Raw genomic sequence first — 21,201 nt, 5'->3', positions numbered from 1 at the left:
CTTGAACTAGATCTCTCCTCAGGTTATATTAGTACAAACTCTTGAAATGCCAGTGGGAGGCAATGAGCTTGTCAAAGTGATTGAATTTCTAGTTTTGTAGCAGATTGTGGAAGAAAGCTTTGCATATTTAAACAGCAAAAAAAAGTAAGTGAGTTTGGACAAATTTTAAGACCTCTGTATTTTTAAGTTAGTTACAAGTAAAGAAAACACCTCAGTTTTGGATAAACTTCCATTTTTCAATATAATTAAGTTTTTTAGATTAAAACATAAACACCAAATTCCCCCACAACATTTATTTTTGCTAACTAGATTTCTTAAGAACAAAAGAACCTGACAGCAACCCATTAAGCTACAGGGAAGTATTCAGCAAAATTCAAAGTTTTTATTGTTTTAGTCAAAAGCTCAACTTCTTCACTCAAACTCACTCAGCTCAATACAGACTTGGTTTAGAGAGCTTACAAGCTGAATCAGTTTTGCAGTTTCCCTAAACAACATTTCCCCCCAACTTCCTTCACAAATACTGCCTCAGGCTCCAAGGTTAAAAAATAAAGTTACAAAAGGAATACAGATCTTCCATTTCTAGGTCATTTAATTTTTTCCATTTTCCATCACTCAGAAGACTACAGTTTCTAGAGAATTCTGTGCAATTACTTTTACATCAATAAAAGCATTTGCATAATTTTATTCTATATTATCCAGAATAAGATGATCTGCAGAAGTTAAAAACATTTAGAGATGCCTATGCTTAAGGCAATTTAATACAATAACACCTGAACTCTTCGGTGACTGATAGAAAAAAAACCTGTGTTAAAGAAGTATAGCTAACAACTGTCCACTACTCTGTGAAGTTTAGTAGTTTACATTACTTTCCCATGGGATTTTTTCAGTCATTTATAGTTCATTGCTTCGTATGGCTATAGAATCCCTGCTGTGTTAAAAAATGCCAAATAAAATTATATCTCATTCACTGCTTTATGCTATACCTTCTTTTGTTCAGATCCAATTAGTGAAAGCTTGTTCTTCATTTATCATACTTTTAGCTGATTACATTAGGCATTACAATAGTTCTCTAGCTTTCCTTAACAGTGTTTGCACCATCAGTGTTACATTTATGGTTGAGGAGGCTCTTTCATCTTAACCCTCTATTCCAATCAGTTCAGGGGGAAAAGTACATACAATTGATTACTCCTGTTCAGCCAGAACTTCTTTGCTTGTTTTCTCATCCCAAAAATAACTCCACCAGATGTTTTAATTAAAAAAAATTCCAAATTCTATTGGTCCTTGCCCACTTTACCTATCCAAGTGTAAAGAATTAGTGCCTTGCAAGCCAAACTCTGATGTTAAAAAAAAATCAGCATTTTGAACAGTATACAATTCTTTCCTCCACTTTCCCCAAAATAATAGATGTAATGAAAAGTATTAGCCAGGATTTTCAAGACCCTAAAAACCATCCATTATGACCTACTTTGCTCAACACACTCAGTACCACATAAGCAACTGTATGCTCTATGGGGGTCTCAGTAGCCATTTTGTCAGGCTGTTTTCCCCTACCACCACAATGATTTTATTTCAGGACAGTTGTTAAAGCAGCAACTTCCCTTCCACAGCATAAGTAACTTCAGACATAATCTTTTTTCAGTTCACACCCCCTCACACCTCCACAAAGGTAGATGTAATGCAATACCACTTAATACCATTTCCAGCTACCTGTAACTTTGCATTAACACACAAGCACTCTTAAGTCAGTCACCTCCTTTTAAGCTTTGTTAATGTTCTCCCCTATCACCTTATCAGTTTTAACCCTATAGAAACCCTTCCGATTCAAATTTCAAATTAAGAGCACAAAACAGTATTTTGTTCTTTGTATTTTCCTTCTTTGGGTAAGCTTTATTTGGCTCTCAGCAGGTTGTTCAAGTTTTGCCACATTCCCAATTTATAACTGTCCTTTCTGCTGCTTCCTGCTCATAACAGGAACGTTTTAATTTCTTGAAATGAAAATTTCTTTGTACTGTTATAGTCTAGTTACTAATTTTATATATTAATGAGGTATGTCAAAATTAATACTGCTCTAATAGCATACTCATTTGCCATGGTGTTCCACAGAAACCAAGTCTGAAAAACAAGTAGTAAGTAGTTTCACTGAAAGATGAGATGTATTTCAGCTCTTCCCACCACCTTCACTGTAAACTCCACAAGGATTTCAGAGAATTTTAACATTAAAAAATGAAATAAAAGTTGAATATTCAACAAAAATGGTTTTTTTCAAAACAAAGTTCTAGGATAAGAATATTCAGTAGTGAGTCTTACAGTATCTTTAGTCAAAGACCAATGATTTTAAGACTATGCATACCATTCCTATCCAAGCACCAGTGAAAATACCTGCTTGGGTCATTTACATATGACACTGGATGGGGAATAAACTAGACGCTATCACTGAAGAGCCTGAATTGCTCAATACCTTGTGATTGGGGTTCCCCCCCCCCTTGAATATTTAGTGAGCACACTCACGGAACCCTGCTCCACTTCAATTTCAGTTCTGTTTTCAACCAGTATGACAGAAAGGAAAGCCAGAGAGATGTAACAGACTGTCTGGCTTGCCCTCCTTTTACAGTTATTTGTAAAAATGAACTAGTATTAAGAGTATCAGACTACCCATATTTCAACAAGTAGCTACACAGATGACAAGTAATGCAATAAATAAGGGGCTATTACTACATCTCAAAGGTTACTCTAAGTTCTAAACAGAAAATTTACTACTCCAATTAATGCTATTTCTAAACACCTTACTGAAAAATATTTTTGTAAAGCATCCCTACCTACTCTAGTCACTTAAAACCAGGTCCCACAATTTTTAGTAAAGACAAACAGCTTTGGCGTGGGCAACTAGTTCAACCACACACCTTTACATTTATTTCTACCTTTGGTTCAATGATTATCATCAGGGTAGCTGCCTATGATACTCATTGCCTTCGCAATACAAGTCTTGAAGGAACAAGGGGTGTCTTGCTTAATTCTGGTCAAGCACAAAATCGAAAGGATATTCACAACTCTTATAGCATCCCACCACTAAGCAAACAGGTTTCTCCCAGCTACATGAGGACAGAAGTTCATTTGGCACATTGCATCAGCTCCCAAGTTTGATTTCAGAGTGTTCGAGTATAACCAAGAAGATATCTGTTAATAGAACCTGAACACAAATGAACAACATGGGGCAAACATGGTTTGTTACTTTATGGTAAGTAACAGTCAAAGAATTTGGCCTTTGGACTCATCTATCAAGATTGTCCAAACCAGCAGTCGCACACATCACTGCAATTACAAGGTCATTTCCACAAACAATGAAAAACTGGAGGTATCCAAGTCATTAAGACAGATGACATTAGTTAAACTATTTCCCAGTGCAAGCACCCAAGGTAGCAATTGGAGGATTTATGGTAGACATAAGCTAGTTTTTTGGTTTAATTATACATATGTTGCTTAGACTTAATACCACTACCCTATTTTAAGCACACAGAACAGCATTACAAGTACCCTTTTTCTCTCATTTTCCTTTAAATACTTGGAGCTGCTTCAATGCCCACAGCTAATGCTTAACCTTGTGCAGATAGGTTTGATCAGTATTTAAGTAAGGATCAAAAGAGCTAAACAGACATTATTTTACCCTTACAGCACTTGTTAGGGCCTCATCTCTAGTCCAGGAACTCAACATGTCAGCATCTCATTTAGCACGCTCAATGTTATATTTATGAACTGTTACAAGTATATTAATCCATTTCTGACATACTAGCTTGGATTTCCTTTCTCTTATAAATAATTACAAATTAAAGACCCTATTCGTATTTTAAAGCCAAGACAGCACTGTAGATTGAAGCAGAGTAGCTATTATGTTTACAGTTTCCTCTTTGTAATGCACTATTTTTACTCCCTTCCCTAAGGTCATGAGTTGTACTTTTTCCTGTCATTCTTATTCCCTCATTATGTTCTTCAATCTTGGTTTTTAGTTACTGCATTCAGATTTTTTCATGTTCTCCAGCTCATAGCAGAATCCATACAACAAACAAAGCCATCCAGACACACTGAAGAGGAGACCAATTCATTTTCTCAAGTCCACTACAGACTGGCAAAATAATATGTTTTCTGTTTTTAAAGAGCTTTTTTAATCTATTTTCAGAATGAATTCATGCCAGTGAATGTGGCTGTGCAGCGCTGCTAAACAGCAAATTGTCAATAACAATATGCAAGTATGACTACACTTGCTGTTATATCACAGGAAATTATCTTCCTATTCTTGCTACCAGTGGCTTAAAATATTTCTAAAATAAAGTAGAGAAAAGACTATAAGACCTGAAAATGGACAAGTAGGTAGACAAGTACCTTACTTTGTCTAGATAGCCATTTTACCACCTTCCTGCCATGCTGTTGAATATTCAAGGCACTTCAGTTATCCTCATCAAATGGAACAGCTCCAGTAGGCCTGTTCAGCATACCTGGTAAGAGAGGGCATTCATCTGGGAAGTGCAAAGCAATGAATTGGATTTACCAGGCTCAGGAACAATTTGTACCAAGTTCTATACCATGTCCCAAGATCCACTTTTCATTGCCTTTGTGTACATTAGCAAAACAAAATTCAGGTTTACTGCCACTCTTACACTTGATGCACATATCTATCTGGTGTTCCTGTCTAGCTTAATCCATGGAAAAAGCAAAGTAACATTTACACAAGCAAAACAGAAGAGTTTACACAAAAAACATGCTAAACACTTGTCCAATCCTCCCCCACCTTGGTATCTCCCCTCCTTTCAAGCACATGGAGGAAAAGGACATATACAAAGATACTTCAGAATTGCCAACGTGCCCACCATGGTAATCAACAAGCCTCTGTAACAGTTGCAAGTCTCATTGAATCAGTAAGAAACCCATCTACCTTTTGAATTCAAGTAGTACTTACAGCATTGGCATCAACATCACTGTGTATGGCAACTGTTTTAATCCCCATTTTCTTACACGTTTTGATGACCTACCATATAAAAAAGTGACAATTATCAATATTTAAAATACTAATAGTTTAAGAATTAACTACAAAAAGAATTAACTTAAAAGATTACATACTTACTCGGCATGCAATCTCTCCTCTGTTGGCAATAAGGAGTTTTTCAAAAGTCTGAAGGGAAAAGAATGATAAGGACCTTTAGAGATGAACAAAACACAAGTTTTTCTCCCTCCAGAAACATCTTCTCCTCTGCTTCCACTAAAACCCTAGCTTATCCATGAACTTGTAACTCTAAGATCATCTACTTTAAAAGGGTTCTGCTGATTTAACAATGATGATATAGCATAAAAGATATGCTATACTAGATCTACCTAGCACATACAGGTTCAGAAGAAAAAGGTGTTGACCATTCACACCAGCATTCCCTGGATCTCCTTATCACACACTGTGCAGGAACTAGAACTCTACAGAGGTTCAGGAGACACTCAAGTCCAGGGAAGAGATATTCATAAGCACTGCCAAATCCACACAAACAACCTCCACCCTAGAAGTGCCTAAGATGCACGTTTAATGCACAGAAGATATTCAAACGAGGCATGCTTACCATACTTCCCAGGTCTCTGCTTTTTTTAAAACTATATAAAAGGAAGGACCCCACATTATAGCAGTACTCTATAAAGATCATGTTTTAAAAGTTTACACTTACATTTGCTAGACACAGCACAAATGTCCATGCCAATGTTACCATCCTTCTGCTAGAAGTTAACATAACTGGTTTTCTCGCACTGCAGTACCCCCATGAAAGCTCCCAAACCTGCTTTGGTAAAGTGCCTGTATAAAGCCTAAACCTAGCCGATTTTACCTCTACTTGGAGTATGCAGCAGGTACCTGTGGTCAGTGCCTCTAACCAGCACAGATGATCTGGAACATAATACTTACCTGTCATGGAAAGCATTCCAATCATAAGGAGGAGAGGTTCCTCTCTGCCTAGGACATGAAGGGTAAAAGACCAACACTTCCACTCCATACAGGCATGCTTGTTGGGTTGTACCAGCCTGGCCCCTCCTTGTAGCTGAGCCTGATGCAAGGAACATGGCAAAATCCTGCATCGCCATCATGACACCGTTACGCACTCAATACTAAGTAGCGACCAAATCAAATCTAGTACACCCCTGAAATTCACTGTCACCTTTCACACTGGAGTGCACTTAATGCAGTAAATATACCTTCAGTACTCCTATTGTGCCTCTAAGAAGGGGATAACAAACTATCAGAAGTCAACAAGCCTTACACCCTAGACAAAAACTTCCCATTAAGAAAGAGTGGTGGAGAAGCAGAGTTGCTCAGCATAAAAATCTCATTGCCGGGAGTAAGGGTTATTGCTGGCACTGGTCTTGCTTCCAAATACACAGGTGTACTTTGACACTGCACCTGCTTGGTTGTATACACAGGCTGCCATCAAAGAGACAATCCTGCTTTACACACTTACCCCCCCTGCTTTCCATGCATCAGACCTACCAGGGATGCAGGTTCAGGACACACCAGTTCAACACACTAATCGAACAGTCCTACTCTGCCTCCCACACTCCAAATCAAAACACAGAATAGGGAACCAGCAGGACTCTCCCCTTCAGGGGCAGCTTGCAGTTATACCAGATCAGGTTTATCAAATTATACCCTAAGACATCCAATAGCTATTCTCCCTCCCCTACACTAAACAGCTGTTTTTCTTATGGACTGGGCACAGAGGAAGTATCACCACTGCAACAATTAAACTGTTTGTTACCCCCCCCCCAGTCATTAATTTGGGGAGGGGAAGACAGTTTTGAGAGGAAAGAACACTGCAAAACACCAACAGCAATTGCTATTGACAGACCACAGTATATATTGTTTGCTCCCCTACTCCAAACAGATAGGCATATGCAAGGTGCCCTTGGATAAAATTTACTTCTTCAAAGCCAGGGCTGAGCTGGCATCACATGACCAGTTTAAAAATACTACCATGTGATAACAACATAAAGTGATAAAACCCTCCAGGTAAGAGCTGCAGCAAGCTTACATGGTAAATTCAGCCAGACCTGCTGAGGAATGCATACCACTGCTTAGTATGCAGGCACACCCACACCCCAATCAAAAGATGATCTTAAACATCCTTAAGCAAGCTCAATTATCAGAGTACAAATACTGTAAGAACACCACAGGAGCTAGCAATTTGTTTGGAGAGCTTTTTTAGCTGGGGACCTGGTCTGAAATCCAGCAAAAAAACTGAAATGTTTCCAACATGCTCACACAAATTGTTCCCAAATCTAAATTTCAGCACTGTAGGTACCTGAAGCTTTTTAGGCATACAGACTTGAGGGGGAATGAAAAAAGCTCCCAAATACTGGGCACTGAAAAGTTTAACAACTCAAAATACTTCACCAACTTAGTTCTTTGTATGTAAGAGTTGTTTTATTAATCAAGTATGGTCACAGTGCAAGACTAGACTCTTAGTATCAGGATGCTAAGAATATTTGACGTTCATTTTAATTTTTTAATTCTGCAATAAAGACACTAACAGGAAGAGGCTGGACTCTTACTCCTGCTGTTAAAGGCAAGTCTCAAGTCCAGCACATAAAAAACCCCATGCTGCTTTGAAGTAACATGCAGCATTTCTTTATCTAATTTCCACTAATTAGCTTAAAAAGGTCTGATATGAAAGTCTTGTCATTACAAAGACAGTGGAAGGAGCAGTGAAGGGAAACAGTAAAAAGGAGCTTAAGCTATCTGTAGTAGCCACTGGTTGGAATGACATAGCTAGGAGAAACCAAATACCCAATTACATTGTCTAAACGTAACTATGCCTTTAGAAAAGGAAGGGGACCTTGATTAAACAAGGACTGTAAGAATACAGATTTCTTCAGAAGACTTCTTTTTAAGCCACAGTTCTAGGTACATACTGTTTTTCCCTGTTCTCAAATACCATTTCACTAACAGTTAATTGCTTCTACACTGGTATGTAAGGGCAAACCTACCAGTCCTGAGTTGTTGGCATTCTTGCCTGTCAATACTAGCATTACTTTCAGCCACATTATTTTTCCAAGTGTGTTACTTTAGAGGCCATGCCAAGACAATCTCCCACAAGAAAAGTTTTTCTTGGCTAGTAACTGTAAATTGAGATTGCTACTGCACAAGTCCCAAGGTGAGGGTTTATTATTCTCTGCAGGCCTTAAAGGCCCATCTTTATCCAAGCTCTACAGTTCTCACCCCCATCTCAGATCATCTAACCGCTACTACTATTGCACACTTGTTTCTATGAAAAGTTTTTGGCTAGTCTAGCTCCCAGATGTTTTAACAGACCTGCATCTCCCACACCATGCAAAATATTAATAGTTGTTTCATAATTACAACATATTCAGGCCAGTATCTAACTTTCCCAAGCTCACAATCACTTATCCAACCTTTTAAGGTATGCACTTGAAGTAGTATCCAATCTTGACAAGTATACTGCAAAAACAACTTCCTTTTTGGTTTAAAAAAAGAAAAACATGCTATTAAACCAGTGACTGTACAGGGGTTATACTAGGAGAACCACCATTATTAGTAGCAGCACAGGGGAGAGGACAGCTTTAAAAGCCAAATGTCAGTGGTACAGTAAAATGCTAAGAGAAAACATGCACCATACTACTTACCTTTTCATTTGGATCATACACAGATGAATACAGTTTATGTGAAGTTATAAGGCACCATCTTGAACACAGCACTTCACACTGCAGAATAAAGAGGGAGTTAAACATTTTCCTCCTGTTACAGTATTCCAGTAAGATAAAAAAACAGTTCATATACTGACATCTTGAGGAAACTCTTCCATATCCTTCCATGCCCCCACCAAGTGGTTGAAAGCTTAAATATCCGCCCTCCCAGAAGCACACATCCAACAAACAGTAACCAAAAGCAATTCAGAAGCTCTAGATACAGAGTCATTAGCTTCGGTATAAATGATTTTTAATAAACTCTCCACTATAACATCTTCTTTCCATCTTGTTCCAAGAAATACCTACGAGAATTTCTCAGAAGAGCATGCATCTGTACGCACTGGGGATGGGGAGAGGCCTTCACTGCTAGGGAGCAGCTGGGACTAGAGCAGATAATGGGCTGGGCCAGTATGGAAAGCAAAAGTAGGACAGGCTTTAGATACTAGTTTGGCTCCCAGTCTTCCCCACCACAACCCCTGACAGTGGTCTAAAGAAAAGATGCCTTTTTCTCCTTTTCTTCAAGATTTCTGCTCTAAACCAACTTCTACAAACACTTAGCTCCTATAGTTTAACAATTTTGCATGATATGTCTCAGGAAAGGAAACATACATATGCTATTTCAAAGACAGCACCACAGATGATACAGCAAATTTGCAAGTTTATCAAGGAGATTCAGACAGGACTTCAAGCAAGTCATTTTACAACATAATGGTAGTTACAGTTAATAAACAAAAATAATCAGACAGACAAATGATCCCACACCAAAGTTGCATCAATACAGATACAGGCAGCTTGGGGAAAACTACACTTGCTCACCCAGTTAGAACCAAAAAGACTGTAAAAAGCCTTAATACCAAATATCATCTAGTAGGAAGCACAAAACAGCAATGACTGGCACCTGCCAGAACTCAGAACATGTCAATTCTGGCTGAAAGAATTTTCAGAAGTTGCAGAAATCTGAGTAAGAAGTTTAGTAGAAAGTAAAGGCTCTCCCATGAGAAAAGACTGAAAATGACGAAGATGGACTACACTAGAAAGGAGACCAAAAAACAAGGAAGTATATGTTCATATAAAAAGGTTAATTAGATAATTCAGCTGCTCCTTCCACAACAGTAGTAAACACAGAATTTTATCAATTTTTCAATTATCTTAAGTTTACTGTAAGCTCATGGCTGGCTCTGAAGTACTAGTGGCTGGCAGTAACTGGAATGAGAACACTCCCTGTGCAGCCCTCTAGCCTGATCTAGTTTAAAGATACTTTTCATGTTGCATCACAGAGAGCAGAAACCAGATCAGGATTGAGAAACACATCACACTTGTAATGCTGCTGGTATTATAATGTTATAAAGGAAAAACAATATATTTCAATACAAGTCCTGTAACACAGAACTAAAGGAAGCCTTACAGCACACTACCTCATGCCAGCTCAGACCCAGCTTCATGAGTAGAAAGCTGCTACAGCTTCACAAATCACTTAGATGCCAATCATTAGTGGCAAACATAGCATACACTGTCCCAGGTAATCCAGATAAATTATTCTGGAACTACAGAGTTAGTGGAAACCAACTGTTCCACCCTGTTTCTCACACTGGGTTCTCTCCCACTCAGGTTTTTTTTGGTCAGGTTTTTTTGCTTCTTTCATTTTTTCACTTCACTCTCCAAATAAAATCCAGGATAACAACCTGAAATGCAAATCATTTGATGTGCTACAATCAAAACCACCAAAGGTTCCTTTTTTGCAGAGGGATATTATTCTTCACCTGAGGAAGTGACAGTACAAGCTGTTTCAGGCATTAAAGAGGGAAGATACAATTAAGGACTGAATTCTGCCAGCTGCAACCAACCTGCCAGCTGGTCATTATCCCAAGTCTACAGCAGGACTGTTACACCTTCAGTGACTGTATTGCAGTCTAGATCCTATTGGAGGGAGGAGCAAGGATAGCTATAGCAGAAGCAGCAGCATATACTCTCCTGCTCCAGAGTACATGCAGTTAAGCAGATTGAGTCCCTCTCCTCTCAAACACTATTGACAGAAGTGCTTGTGGGACCACAAATAATCTAAAGAAGGTCATACAGGACAAAAAATCTCCACCAAGTTAATATTATTCACTGAAGAAAGCACTTGTTAAGGGTCAGTGGGGCTAATCTAAATACTTGCGGTTAGCTGGGGGGGTGGGGGTGTGTGTGGAGGCAATGGAGGAAAAGCTTCTGAACTTTCTTGTAAACACCTTTTATACAAGCTAGTTTTGAATGCATATGAGAAGCCAGAAAAAGTTATGCCACAGATGGAAACTGGAAGGAAAGGCTATGATGGGAGAAGTAGTTAGCATAAAGTTTCAGAATCTTAGCCATGTGCTGTCATGGAAAAAAGCCCTGTTCAAACTTTTTATACAGAAAGAGTAAAGTTACTAAGCAATTAAAAAACCGGAAAAGCATTAAACCACACTCAGCTCTGTTTTTTACACTACAGAATTGGACAGATTTCACAAATATCTTGTAACAGCCTAATAATTATGCATGTACATTTAAAAACTTAACTACCTCCTCCCACACACACTAGAATCACTCAAGAGAACCAGGTTCAGCCCTGAATTGAATATATGTGGGGTAATTTCCTAAAACAAGTCAAGCATATTGCTCAAATCAGATGTGAAATTCCAACTCTAATTCACAGCTTTGGAATGAAGATGCTGTGGGGTTTCATATGTACCTGTACCAATACACACTAAGATTTAACAGCTTGCTTAATCCAGAATCCACTTCAAAAATAGCCTCTGTAGCGGTCTGCTCCCAGCCACACTATAAGCTATCAAATAAGTACTTAAAGGAAACAGACATTTTGTAAATAATTCATGACTAGGGCCACAATGGAACATGGCTGAATTGCCACCTCCAAATCAACAGCCACTCAGCTGTCACCTACTCCAGGCTCCCAAGCTCCTGCTATAGGTAGGTTCATTAAAACCTACACCAAAACCTCCAAAGAACTCTCAAACCACCAACCCAGACGAGCCAATCTAACCCTCAAGCTGGATTCTTAACTGGCTGCTTCCCCAAAACCACACATGCCCCAGGTATTGTACCTTACACAAAAATTTCCTCAGAACCAAGCCCAGAGAGTTCAGCTTGACCTAGTGACTTTTCCTATCTTGCAAAACTAGGGAAGTGCAGGAGAGTCATCAGTTATAACTTTTTTCATGACTTGCTTTATCAAATTGAAGTAACTTTTGACTCTTGAAAACACAAGAACACAGACTATTCATTTATGAGATCTCAACTCTGGACTTCTGAGTTCGGCTTGGAGTTTCCCACCTCTACTAAATCCTCAAAAAAACAGTGTTAGTACTGTATTTTGGAAATGCATCCTGCTTTATCTATTAATTGCACAATAGCCAAACTGAGCTCAAACCTGAATAGCTGTAACAGCTATTTTATAACTTTACTTAAATCAAAGTACAGATTAAGTTGTAGAACAGTACGCTCATCACACACTGCCACTTCGATGCCTAGCAGAGAACCCAGGACCCAGTGCAGCCCTAGAAAATCTCTTCAGGTGGTTTAAGGACACAGCACACAACAGCAAAATAGAAGATAAATCTGTTTAGAGATGGCTTACATGTGTGTTATTAAAAGTTTTTATGTCCCTCATCAAGGAAAAATTTCCCTGCCATACTGGTCATTTTGTAAATAACTCATTGATACTGAGCTTTCCAGGCAGAAAAAGGTCTCAGTGTTGAAATGGAGATGCAGAGTTCCAGATTTCAGGCAGGAAAAGCATCACATACCAACATTTGCTTTAAGACATTAATATGGGAAGGAATGTATATTCTAGCACTACTAGAAAATACAGTAAGCAATACCCAATAGTAACAGCTAGAGTAGCATACTTATTTTCACTAGCCATAAATTCTACCTCTTCCTTCTGTCTTCCACTAGCAATGCTACTAAGATTTTTGCCCCTACGCTTTCAGAGATTCAAGTTTAAGACACCACAAGAATAATCCCTTTATATTCGCAGTGTATTTCCCATTAGCTCTAAGCATTCCTGAGTAATTGTAAACATGAAGAAAATGGGGTTTTTTCCCCGTATTGTTTACACAGGAACTTCAGGTGTCTGCAAGAATTTTAATCTAAGGCTCAAAATGTAGCTTATTAATACAAGATCGTACAAATCTTGTAACCAGAAAAGCAAACATAACACTTCTGGGTTTTTTTCTCTAATGAAGCACTTTCCCTTCCTTTGTATTCTCCGAGAGAATGCTGACCAGTCAAGCACTTGTAACTGTAAGCAGATCCTCCTGAAGCCAACTGCAAAGATGTACTACAAGGTTCAGGTAAGGCACACTGCACTACACATAACAGTTCTTTCACTCCCACCAGGTTTGAGAGCCACTGGTAATTCTAAGAGGGAGAAGACAAAATCCATTTTTCATATTTGCCAACACAGCACACAAACTACAAGCAAGGAAACACCCATCCACCTAGGGCTATTTTTTTAAAACTAAATCATTTCTATACCCAAGTACCTTGTCTCTTGTGCCAGTCCCAAAAGTTTGTACAGTCACACAGTGAACCAAACCAGGGAATACATCCAGCTGAGAAGATACTCACAAGGAGTGGGAAAAACACATTCTCAGCCAGATTTCAGTCCAGCTTATGCACTTAGCTATTCAAGCAGCAGTGCTGGCACAAGTTGGAGGGAGACAGAAGCCCAAAAGGAATGGCCTGTGATCAAGACCTAGCAGCTGCAGAAAGTTGGAACTGTTTCTCACAGCAGCAGCTTAAATAGCTCCAGTAAGGCCAGCGCCTGTGAAATAGGTCACAGCACTGTAACAATCATGCAGGAACCACCAATGTGAGTTTGGGACAGACAAAATACCCAGAAAATTAACACACACAAATAGTCTTTCAGAACAAGACTGACATTTTTTACTCAATGTAAACTTTAATAAACTCTTAACTTTTTCTTCCAGAGCTAAGATTTACCCATAGTAGATGGCACAGCATGCTTTGCCTATAGAATCCAAACAGCTGCTTCTGGGACCAAGGAGAAAACCAGAAGTCTCTACCTGTGGTATGCTTTAAGAGTGTTTGTCACTACTAAAATCTGTAGTTTACATACTAGAAATTATCACCGAACTCCAGAAGTTTAGGTCTACATTAATCTCCACAGATTGGTATCATCTGACATTAAGGAAGGGAGTTAAAATGGTCACCAATCTTGCTATCCCATCAGCCGAATGCTTCTGTATTCAAACAAGGGGAAAAACATTTCCCTGGAATAACGGCATGCTAAAAGTAACATCATAGAAGAGAGCAAGGAGCTCTCGCTGTACAAATAACAACCATGACTTAAAATGGTGGGTGCACAGATAACAACTTATGAGGGCACAGGTGGGAGAGAAACTTTCCATACATTTAGTTCAACTGTTAGAAAACTGATCTACACTAATAAAAATCCATGGCAGCAGTTTACTTTTGATTTCATGATGTATAGTATTTATTGCTTTCTTCTACATTATTTTAAACAGTCTGACAGCTCTCTCAGAAGCATTTCTAGACTGAAATACCAAAAGCGATCTCTCATCCTCATTCTGTAACAACAGCCTTCTTTCAATATCAGATTTTCTCCCAGCTCCAGAAGTGCAAAGCACTCAAAAAGAAATTTTTGTTATATTCTAAACAGAACCAGTTCTACACAAAAGCTAAATAGAATTGCTAAGCATTAGATTAGAAACACAGCAATTAGTTGAATCTCCAGCTTGGTGGTTTTGTACTGTCCTTTCTCAGGTCCTTTATTGATTCCCGCACGAGGGGGGCGAAAGAAGTTAAGGATAACTCACTAGCTACTAGCCCTTACAAAAAATATAAGAGCTCCAAGCACATTAAATTATATTATTGCACATAAATAATATGCTCCATGCACCTAAAATTATATTATTTGCTTACATTAGCAAAAGATAAAAGAATCTATGAAAGTAATTCCTATGCAAATGTGTTTGATTAAATCTTTTCCGATATACTGAAGTCTTGAAGGTGACTTTCATACACAGGTATTAAGGACTAAAAATCTGTTCAGTTACCTAAGTCACAAGTGCTATTAGTTAGCTATAAAAATACTTTGTTTTACAAAAGTGTCACCAACATACCATTTCTACAATGTTCACACTCACACAGTCAGACCATACCCTTGAGATGTTAGAAGGAAGGAGACAAAGTAGGCCTTTCACAGGGAAGCTCCAAAGGACTGACATCAAAGTCTTTGGACTATTTAGTGGGAAGAGCAGAAGTCTTCCATATCTATACACACATACACGTGTATACAGCTACCAAAAATAAAGTCTTTGAACAGAACAAGCCCTCTGCTAATTCCAAATCACTGCCTCCAATCATTCTTAAACTTCTCTTCACTTTTCAAGAAGCTTCTCTCACAAACACCTTCGCAGCAAAACTGGTTTGCTATGCATATTTCCTGAGGAAAAAATACTTGGGTGAAGCACATCCTTTCTTCCCCTCTTTAACCCCTTCTCAAAATGCTCTGGCCACATAAACTATCTCCTTTACATGATCCCTAAAGACACATGAGAATTTCTTTACAGTATTGTTACAGGGTTAGGTTTCTCTCCAGAAATGTATCCCACACCCTCAGGGGTACACAGAGCAAAAATTTTCTGCAGTCAATCCTCTCTTCTCCACTGGAGCTTGCAGACCTTCACACATACTTTCCTTTCAGGAAAAAAAATAATTACAAGTTCTTCCTGTTGTAAGCAATTAGAAGTATTTTGCACCAATTTTCCCATATACAAACTAGTTGTAGTGTCATTCAACTGTTACAAAACACCATGCGATAATGCTGCTTGTTCTTGTCCTAAATAATCTCCTCTTTCTTTTAACGCAATCTGTAGAAGTAATAGAGAAGAAAACATAGCAAATGCCTCATTGAAGTTACTCCATAGCCTAAGGAATAAGGCTTTCTAGAAGTTTAAAGTCTTCATCAAAATCGTTAATGTAGTCCTGCAATGAGTTTATTGTATTCTCATGAAAAGTAGAAGAATAAAAGAACCACAGTAAAGCTTTAAGTGATGGCTGAAAGATCCACAAGTATCTGGGGTAAAGGGAGAAGAGACAACACAGTTTCACAAAGCAGTAGCCTTCCTCTATGAGCTAAGATTTTTGCTACTAAAAATAGTACAAAACTACACTCTACCCCTGAGTTTTGATAAGCTCCAGTTTAACAGAGGGAGAGGACAGAAGTAAACAAGGAGTAGCACATAACCCTCCAGCAGCAGCGAATTAAGTTAAAAAGGAAAAAACAAAAAACACTCTAGCAGCACACGAATAGGACACAGCAAGGAACAGACTCTTGGATGCTGCGAGCCCTCGGAAACCGAACCCAGGACCCAGCTTTTACAGTTTCACGGCAACCACCGCCGTCCAAGCCAGCACCCGCAGACCACCGCCCGGCCAGAGGCGCGCCAGCTGCGCAGCCCGCCGGGCGGACGGCTCCCCGCCGCCACTCCAGCCACCAGCCCAGGGCGCCCCAGCCGGCACCGGCCTCCCGGGAGCCGGAGGGGCGGCACCCCCCCCCCCTTCCACCCGGCAACCTGTCACCGCCGCAGCAACACGCCCGCACGCACACGCTCCCCAGCGGCCCCTCACCCAGCCCGGGGGGGGCACCCCCCGACAGCGACAGCCCCAACCCTTCAGACGGGGACGCCCCCTTCCACAGCCCTCCTCAGGAGGGGCGACCCCCGCACACACAGGGAGGGCAGCACCCGCCCAGCGACCCCATCCGCACCCCTCACGGGGGAGGGGGACCGGCCCCAGCCCTTTACACAGGGGCGCCCTCAATCGCCCCCGGGAGCAGCCCCCCAGCTCAGCGCCGAGCACCGCGCAGCGAACGGGGAGGCGGGAGGAAACCACACTCCCAGCCCTCCCTGGTCCACCCGCCCCCAACGCGGCTCTCACCCTCAGCAGCGCCCGCAGCCCTCGGCGGCCGCCCGCGACCCCCCAGCGAAGCGCCGCCGCCATGTCTGCTGCTGCGGCCGCCGCTGCCCGGCCGCCCTTTCACCCGCGGCGGCGGAGGGCCGGGCCGCCTGCAGCCAATCCCAGCAGCCGCCGCGGGCGCGAGGGAGCAAGCGCGGCCGCCTGCTGGAGGCGGGGAGGGGCGCGGGGGGCCGCGCAGCCCGTGCCCGCGGGTCCCGGCAGCTGCCGGCAGGCCGGCCTCGGCCTCGGCCTCGGCCTGTGCCTGTGCCTGTGCCTGTGCCTGTGCCTCGGCCTCGGCCTCGGCCTCGGCCTCGGCCTCGGCCTCTGCGCTGCGAGGTTTGCACTGGTGGGTGCTTCCGGGTGCGCGCGTGTAGGCTCGCAATGGTGTCTGCCGCTGGGCGCCTTCAGCGGGGTTTGCGTTTGTGCATGCCTCTGGGTGCATGGAACCGGGCGTGCACATGTGCGGACTTCTAGAAGTATGCCTCAGGGCTTGCACGTGTGCCTGCCTCTGGGTGCATGCAACAGGGCTTGCGTGTGTGCCTGCTTCCGCGTGCATGCACTTGCGCATGCCTCTAGAGGCGTGCCTCGGCAGTTGCATTTGTGCATGCCTCTGGATGTATGCCTTGGGGCTTGCATTTGTGCGTGCACCTGGGATGTGTGCCTCAGGGGTTGCACGCGTTTGCAGGTGTCTGTCTCACGCTGTTATGTGCACATGCATTTCTCCTGTGTGTGGAGCTGCATTCGTGTGCATGCGCATACAGCTGATTTCAAAAGCGCAGGTTTGCGTGTGGAACTGGGGTCTGTCTGTGGGTGAGGTGTAAGGGCTTTCCCCTGTGCATGCACATAAATAGGGCTATCTGCATCTGTGCATCTGCTAAGAGTTACAGCAGCACAGGCACATCAGTGCAGAGAGGATTCACCCACCCTCTGGGTTGCTCTGGGTTGAAGGTGCAAAGCATAACTGCCAGCAGACCTGACCCAAGCTCCTGCACTATGAGATGCAAGCGAGGCTGGCGGGAGGGGTGCTGCTAATCCTCTATTCCTGATCATCTGCAGGAACCACTTACTGCTCGTCTCTGGCACACAATACTGAGTCAGCCTCTTACAGCATGGCCTCTGCAGCTGTGGGCTCAGGCTCCCTGCTGCAGGTGTCCTGGATCTCAGCTGATGGAGGTGACGGGGTGGTGCCAATCCCCACAGAAATTGTCATCCATCCCCAGAAACGCTATGAGAGTTTTAGTGTGAGGAGAGCGCCTAAGAAGCATCGCTGTTACTATCTCGCCTTTGGTTGAAATACAGCAGAGGCATAAAGCTGACCGCAACACTGAAGTGTAGAACAGATGTGATCCTAGATGTTCAAATCAGCATTCACAAAGCAAAGGAACAACAGTTTTTTCTTTAAATAGTGTCATTAAAACAACAGCCATGTGGAAAAGGAGGGTAAACCTGAGCCTGCTCGTTACCCTCGCTACAGCAGCAGGGCAAGACTACTGTTTCTGAAGCTGAAAGACATTTCTTCTTAGCTAAGGAAAAGGAGTATGTCATAGGCAGTTTGTAACATACCCAAGACATGCTGTGCCACAAGGTCCCAACAGGGCTAGAAGACAGCAAAAAAATTACATCCATAGGGAAAATGTATATGGGCAGTATACGTAGTTATGTTAGGAATAAATCCCTCAGACTTTAGACATAAGCTAGGTCCTTGATCAGGGTAAGAGGACATTTGCTATACAGTCAGATGATTGTGTAACTTCATTAACCATTGTTAGAGAGGTTTTACCAGAGTATATCACTCCCTCAACTCACGGATTACATCAACCCTTACATTTTTATCCCTTACCATTACAGTCCTCAGTACACAGTATTGGTGCCGTATTAGGACCAGTACTGTTTACTATCTTCATCAGCATAGTGGGATCAAGTGCACCCTGAGCAAGTTTGCAGACGATACCAAGGTGAGTGGTGTGGTTGACATGCCTGAGGGAAGGGGTGCCATTCAGTGGGACCTGGACAAGCTCGAGAAGTGGGCCGATGTGAACCTCATGAGGTTTAACAAGGTCCTGCACCTGGGTCAGGGCAATACAGTATCAATACAGGCTGGGGGGTGAAGGGATCTGGAGCTGTCCTGCCAAGAAGGACTTGGCAGTGCTGGTGGATGAAAAACTGGATGTGAGCTGGCAATGTGTGCTCGCAGCCCAGAAAGCCAGCCGTATCCTGGGCTGCATAAAAAGAAGCGTGGCCAGCAGGCTGAAGCAGGTAATTCTGCCTCTCTACTCCGCTCTGGTGAGACCCTACCTGGAGTACTGCATCCAGCTCTGGAGTCCTCAGCACAGGAAAGACCTGGACCTGTTAGAGCAGGTCCAGAGGAGGGCCACAAAAATGTTCAGAGGGCTGGAACACCTCTCCTATGAAGAAAGGCTGAGAGAGTTGGGGTTGTTCAGCCTGGAGAAGAGAAGGCTCTGGGGAGACCTTATGGTGGCCTTTCAATACTTAAATGGGGATTATAAGACAGATGGGGACAGGTATAGGGCCTGTAGTGATAGGACAAGGCGTAATGGTTTTAAACTAAAAGAGGGTAAATTTAGACTAGATAAAAGGGAGAAATTTTTTATGATGAGAGTGGTGAAACACTGGAACAGGTTGTCCAGAGCAGTGGTAGATGCCCCATCCCTGGAAACATTCCAGGTCAGGTTGGACGGGGCTCTGAGCAACCTGGTCTAGTTGAAGATGTTCCTGCTCATTGCAGGGGGGTTGGACTAGATGACCTTTAAAGGTCACTTCCAACCCAAACCATTCTATGATTCTAAATTCTCTTGGGCTCTGAGTACATTTGCATGCTGCAGCGAGAGCCAGGATGTCCCAGAACAACTGTCATATTCCCATGCCACAGGGAGGCACAGGAGAGGAGAAGAAATACTGGGCAACTGTGTTCATCCAAACATGAGGTTGGGGTATTTTCATAGGACTCTTGCTGCATGGTCCTCTCAATGGAACACGGGTTCCTACTTGCATTTACACATAATATTGAAAGATTTGGCCTAGTTTTATTATTTTTGACATCACTTTTTTAACTTCTCTTGGTACTTATGTTCAAAGTGAAAAGAGGTGAAAGCTGTGACAACAGAAAGGAGAACGCTAGGCTCATCTCTAGTGCATGCTGAAGGTATGTGAAATTACTACTTCTCCCTTTCCTCCCAGGTGAGTGGCAAAAATAAAATTAGCATTGGGTCACCTCTGTTGCATGGTTATGCATTTGCTTTGCTGTATTAACGGTGCCTACCACAGCTGCAAACAACGCAAAAAAACTGTTCTTAATACATCTAAAGGAGGTCACTGTATTTGCAATTGATAGTCAGAAGCAGACACCACAGATTTTTTCAGTACACGTGGAGAGTCTTGAAAGTAAAAGAGACCAAGAGCAGAAGGGAGGTACAGACTGCATTGTACTTCACTGCAGGCTCTGCGTTAGATATACTAGATGCACAGAGATACACACCACAACATCATGTTACTGCATTAGAACAATATCCTGAGGCTTGACGTCAGTTCCTCCTGCATGCATAAAGCAAACAGTCGCATGGCATCACCGGGGTGTTTTCTTTTCCTCTACAGAAGAGATTCTGTTTGCGGGCCCCGGTTGAGGGATCGGCAGCCACCTACAGAGGCAGATCAAAGGAGGCCCCCCACAGCTGCAAAGGGAAACTGGCTGGGATTACACAGAGACACCGCAGCAAAGAGAAACTTCGCAGCCAGCTGGGTGCATAAAGAGCTTTACACAGTGAGAAACGGCCTAATGCAAGCCCATTTCCAAGTGAAGCCAAAGCAAAACCCCTCGCATGTGGAAGGGACTGGGAAAAAAACCTCAAGAATGTTAATCTTTTTCTACTTGCACATGAAGCTTTCTGCTTTTAGTATGATTTGATTTTTGACTGACAGATTTTACTAACGGTCTTTTTGTCTAGTCTACATTGAAGTGGGTACTGCACGTGAAATATAAAATCTTGTTTCTGTAAGAAAAAGAAGCTATCTAATGGATCAAGATTATACACAGTTACTATTGCACATTTCAAAAACAAAAGAGAGGTTAACATACATCACCATTGCTAAAGAAACTGTAGATCCACAAAAATGAAATTGCAAAAATAAAGTATCTAGAAGAATTAAAGGATATATGAGTTTGGGTAAAAACAAAGAACCTAGTTCTGCATGTCTGTAAGTACATCTGTAGTGCCATAACTCAATATATGCTCCTGTCTCAGTTACTAAAGCTATTAATACGCACAAAGTTAGGCATGTTTATAAGAGACTGGGATACTGGACATCTTATTCTCTCATTATTTTGAAGGGATTGTGGGGAACTGTAGCTTTTGATGCTGAGAATTTCCTCGATCCCTTCTTTACAGCAGAAATTTACCTTCGTCTTCTAACATAACTCCAAATTTAGACAGGAATCATAAATTGTAGCATCATCACCTAACTTTTAAGCTGTAA

The 21,201-nt window shown here is 41.9% G+C and overlaps 1 protein-coding gene across 1 annotated transcript in view; it reads right to left on the bottom strand.

Annotated features, from left to right (window-relative positions):
- PCCA (propionyl-CoA carboxylase subunit alpha) overlaps positions 1–16,755 on the bottom strand; it is a 302,331-nt gene extending 285,576 nt beyond the window's left edge. Inside the window, exons 1-4 of the mRNA XM_059832438.1 lie at positions 16,693–16,755; positions 8,662–8,739; positions 5,114–5,161; positions 4,949–5,017 (exon numbers count right to left, since the gene is read on the bottom strand). Coding sequence (XP_059688421.1) covers positions 4,949–5,017; positions 5,114–5,161; positions 8,662–8,739; positions 16,693–16,755 — 258 coding nt within the window. The remainder of the gene's footprint in view (positions 1–4,948; positions 5,018–5,113; positions 5,162–8,661; positions 8,740–16,692) is intronic.
- Positions 16,756–21,201: the final 4,446 nt, after the last annotated feature.

This window comes from Gavia stellata, chromosome 1 (assembly GCF_030936135.1).
Source record: "Gavia stellata isolate bGavSte3 chromosome 1, bGavSte3.hap2, whole genome shotgun sequence".
Lineage (NCBI taxonomy): Eukaryota > Metazoa > Chordata > Aves > Gaviiformes > Gaviidae > Gavia > Gavia stellata.
This window is presented reverse-complemented; position numbering and strand designations above follow the sequence as displayed.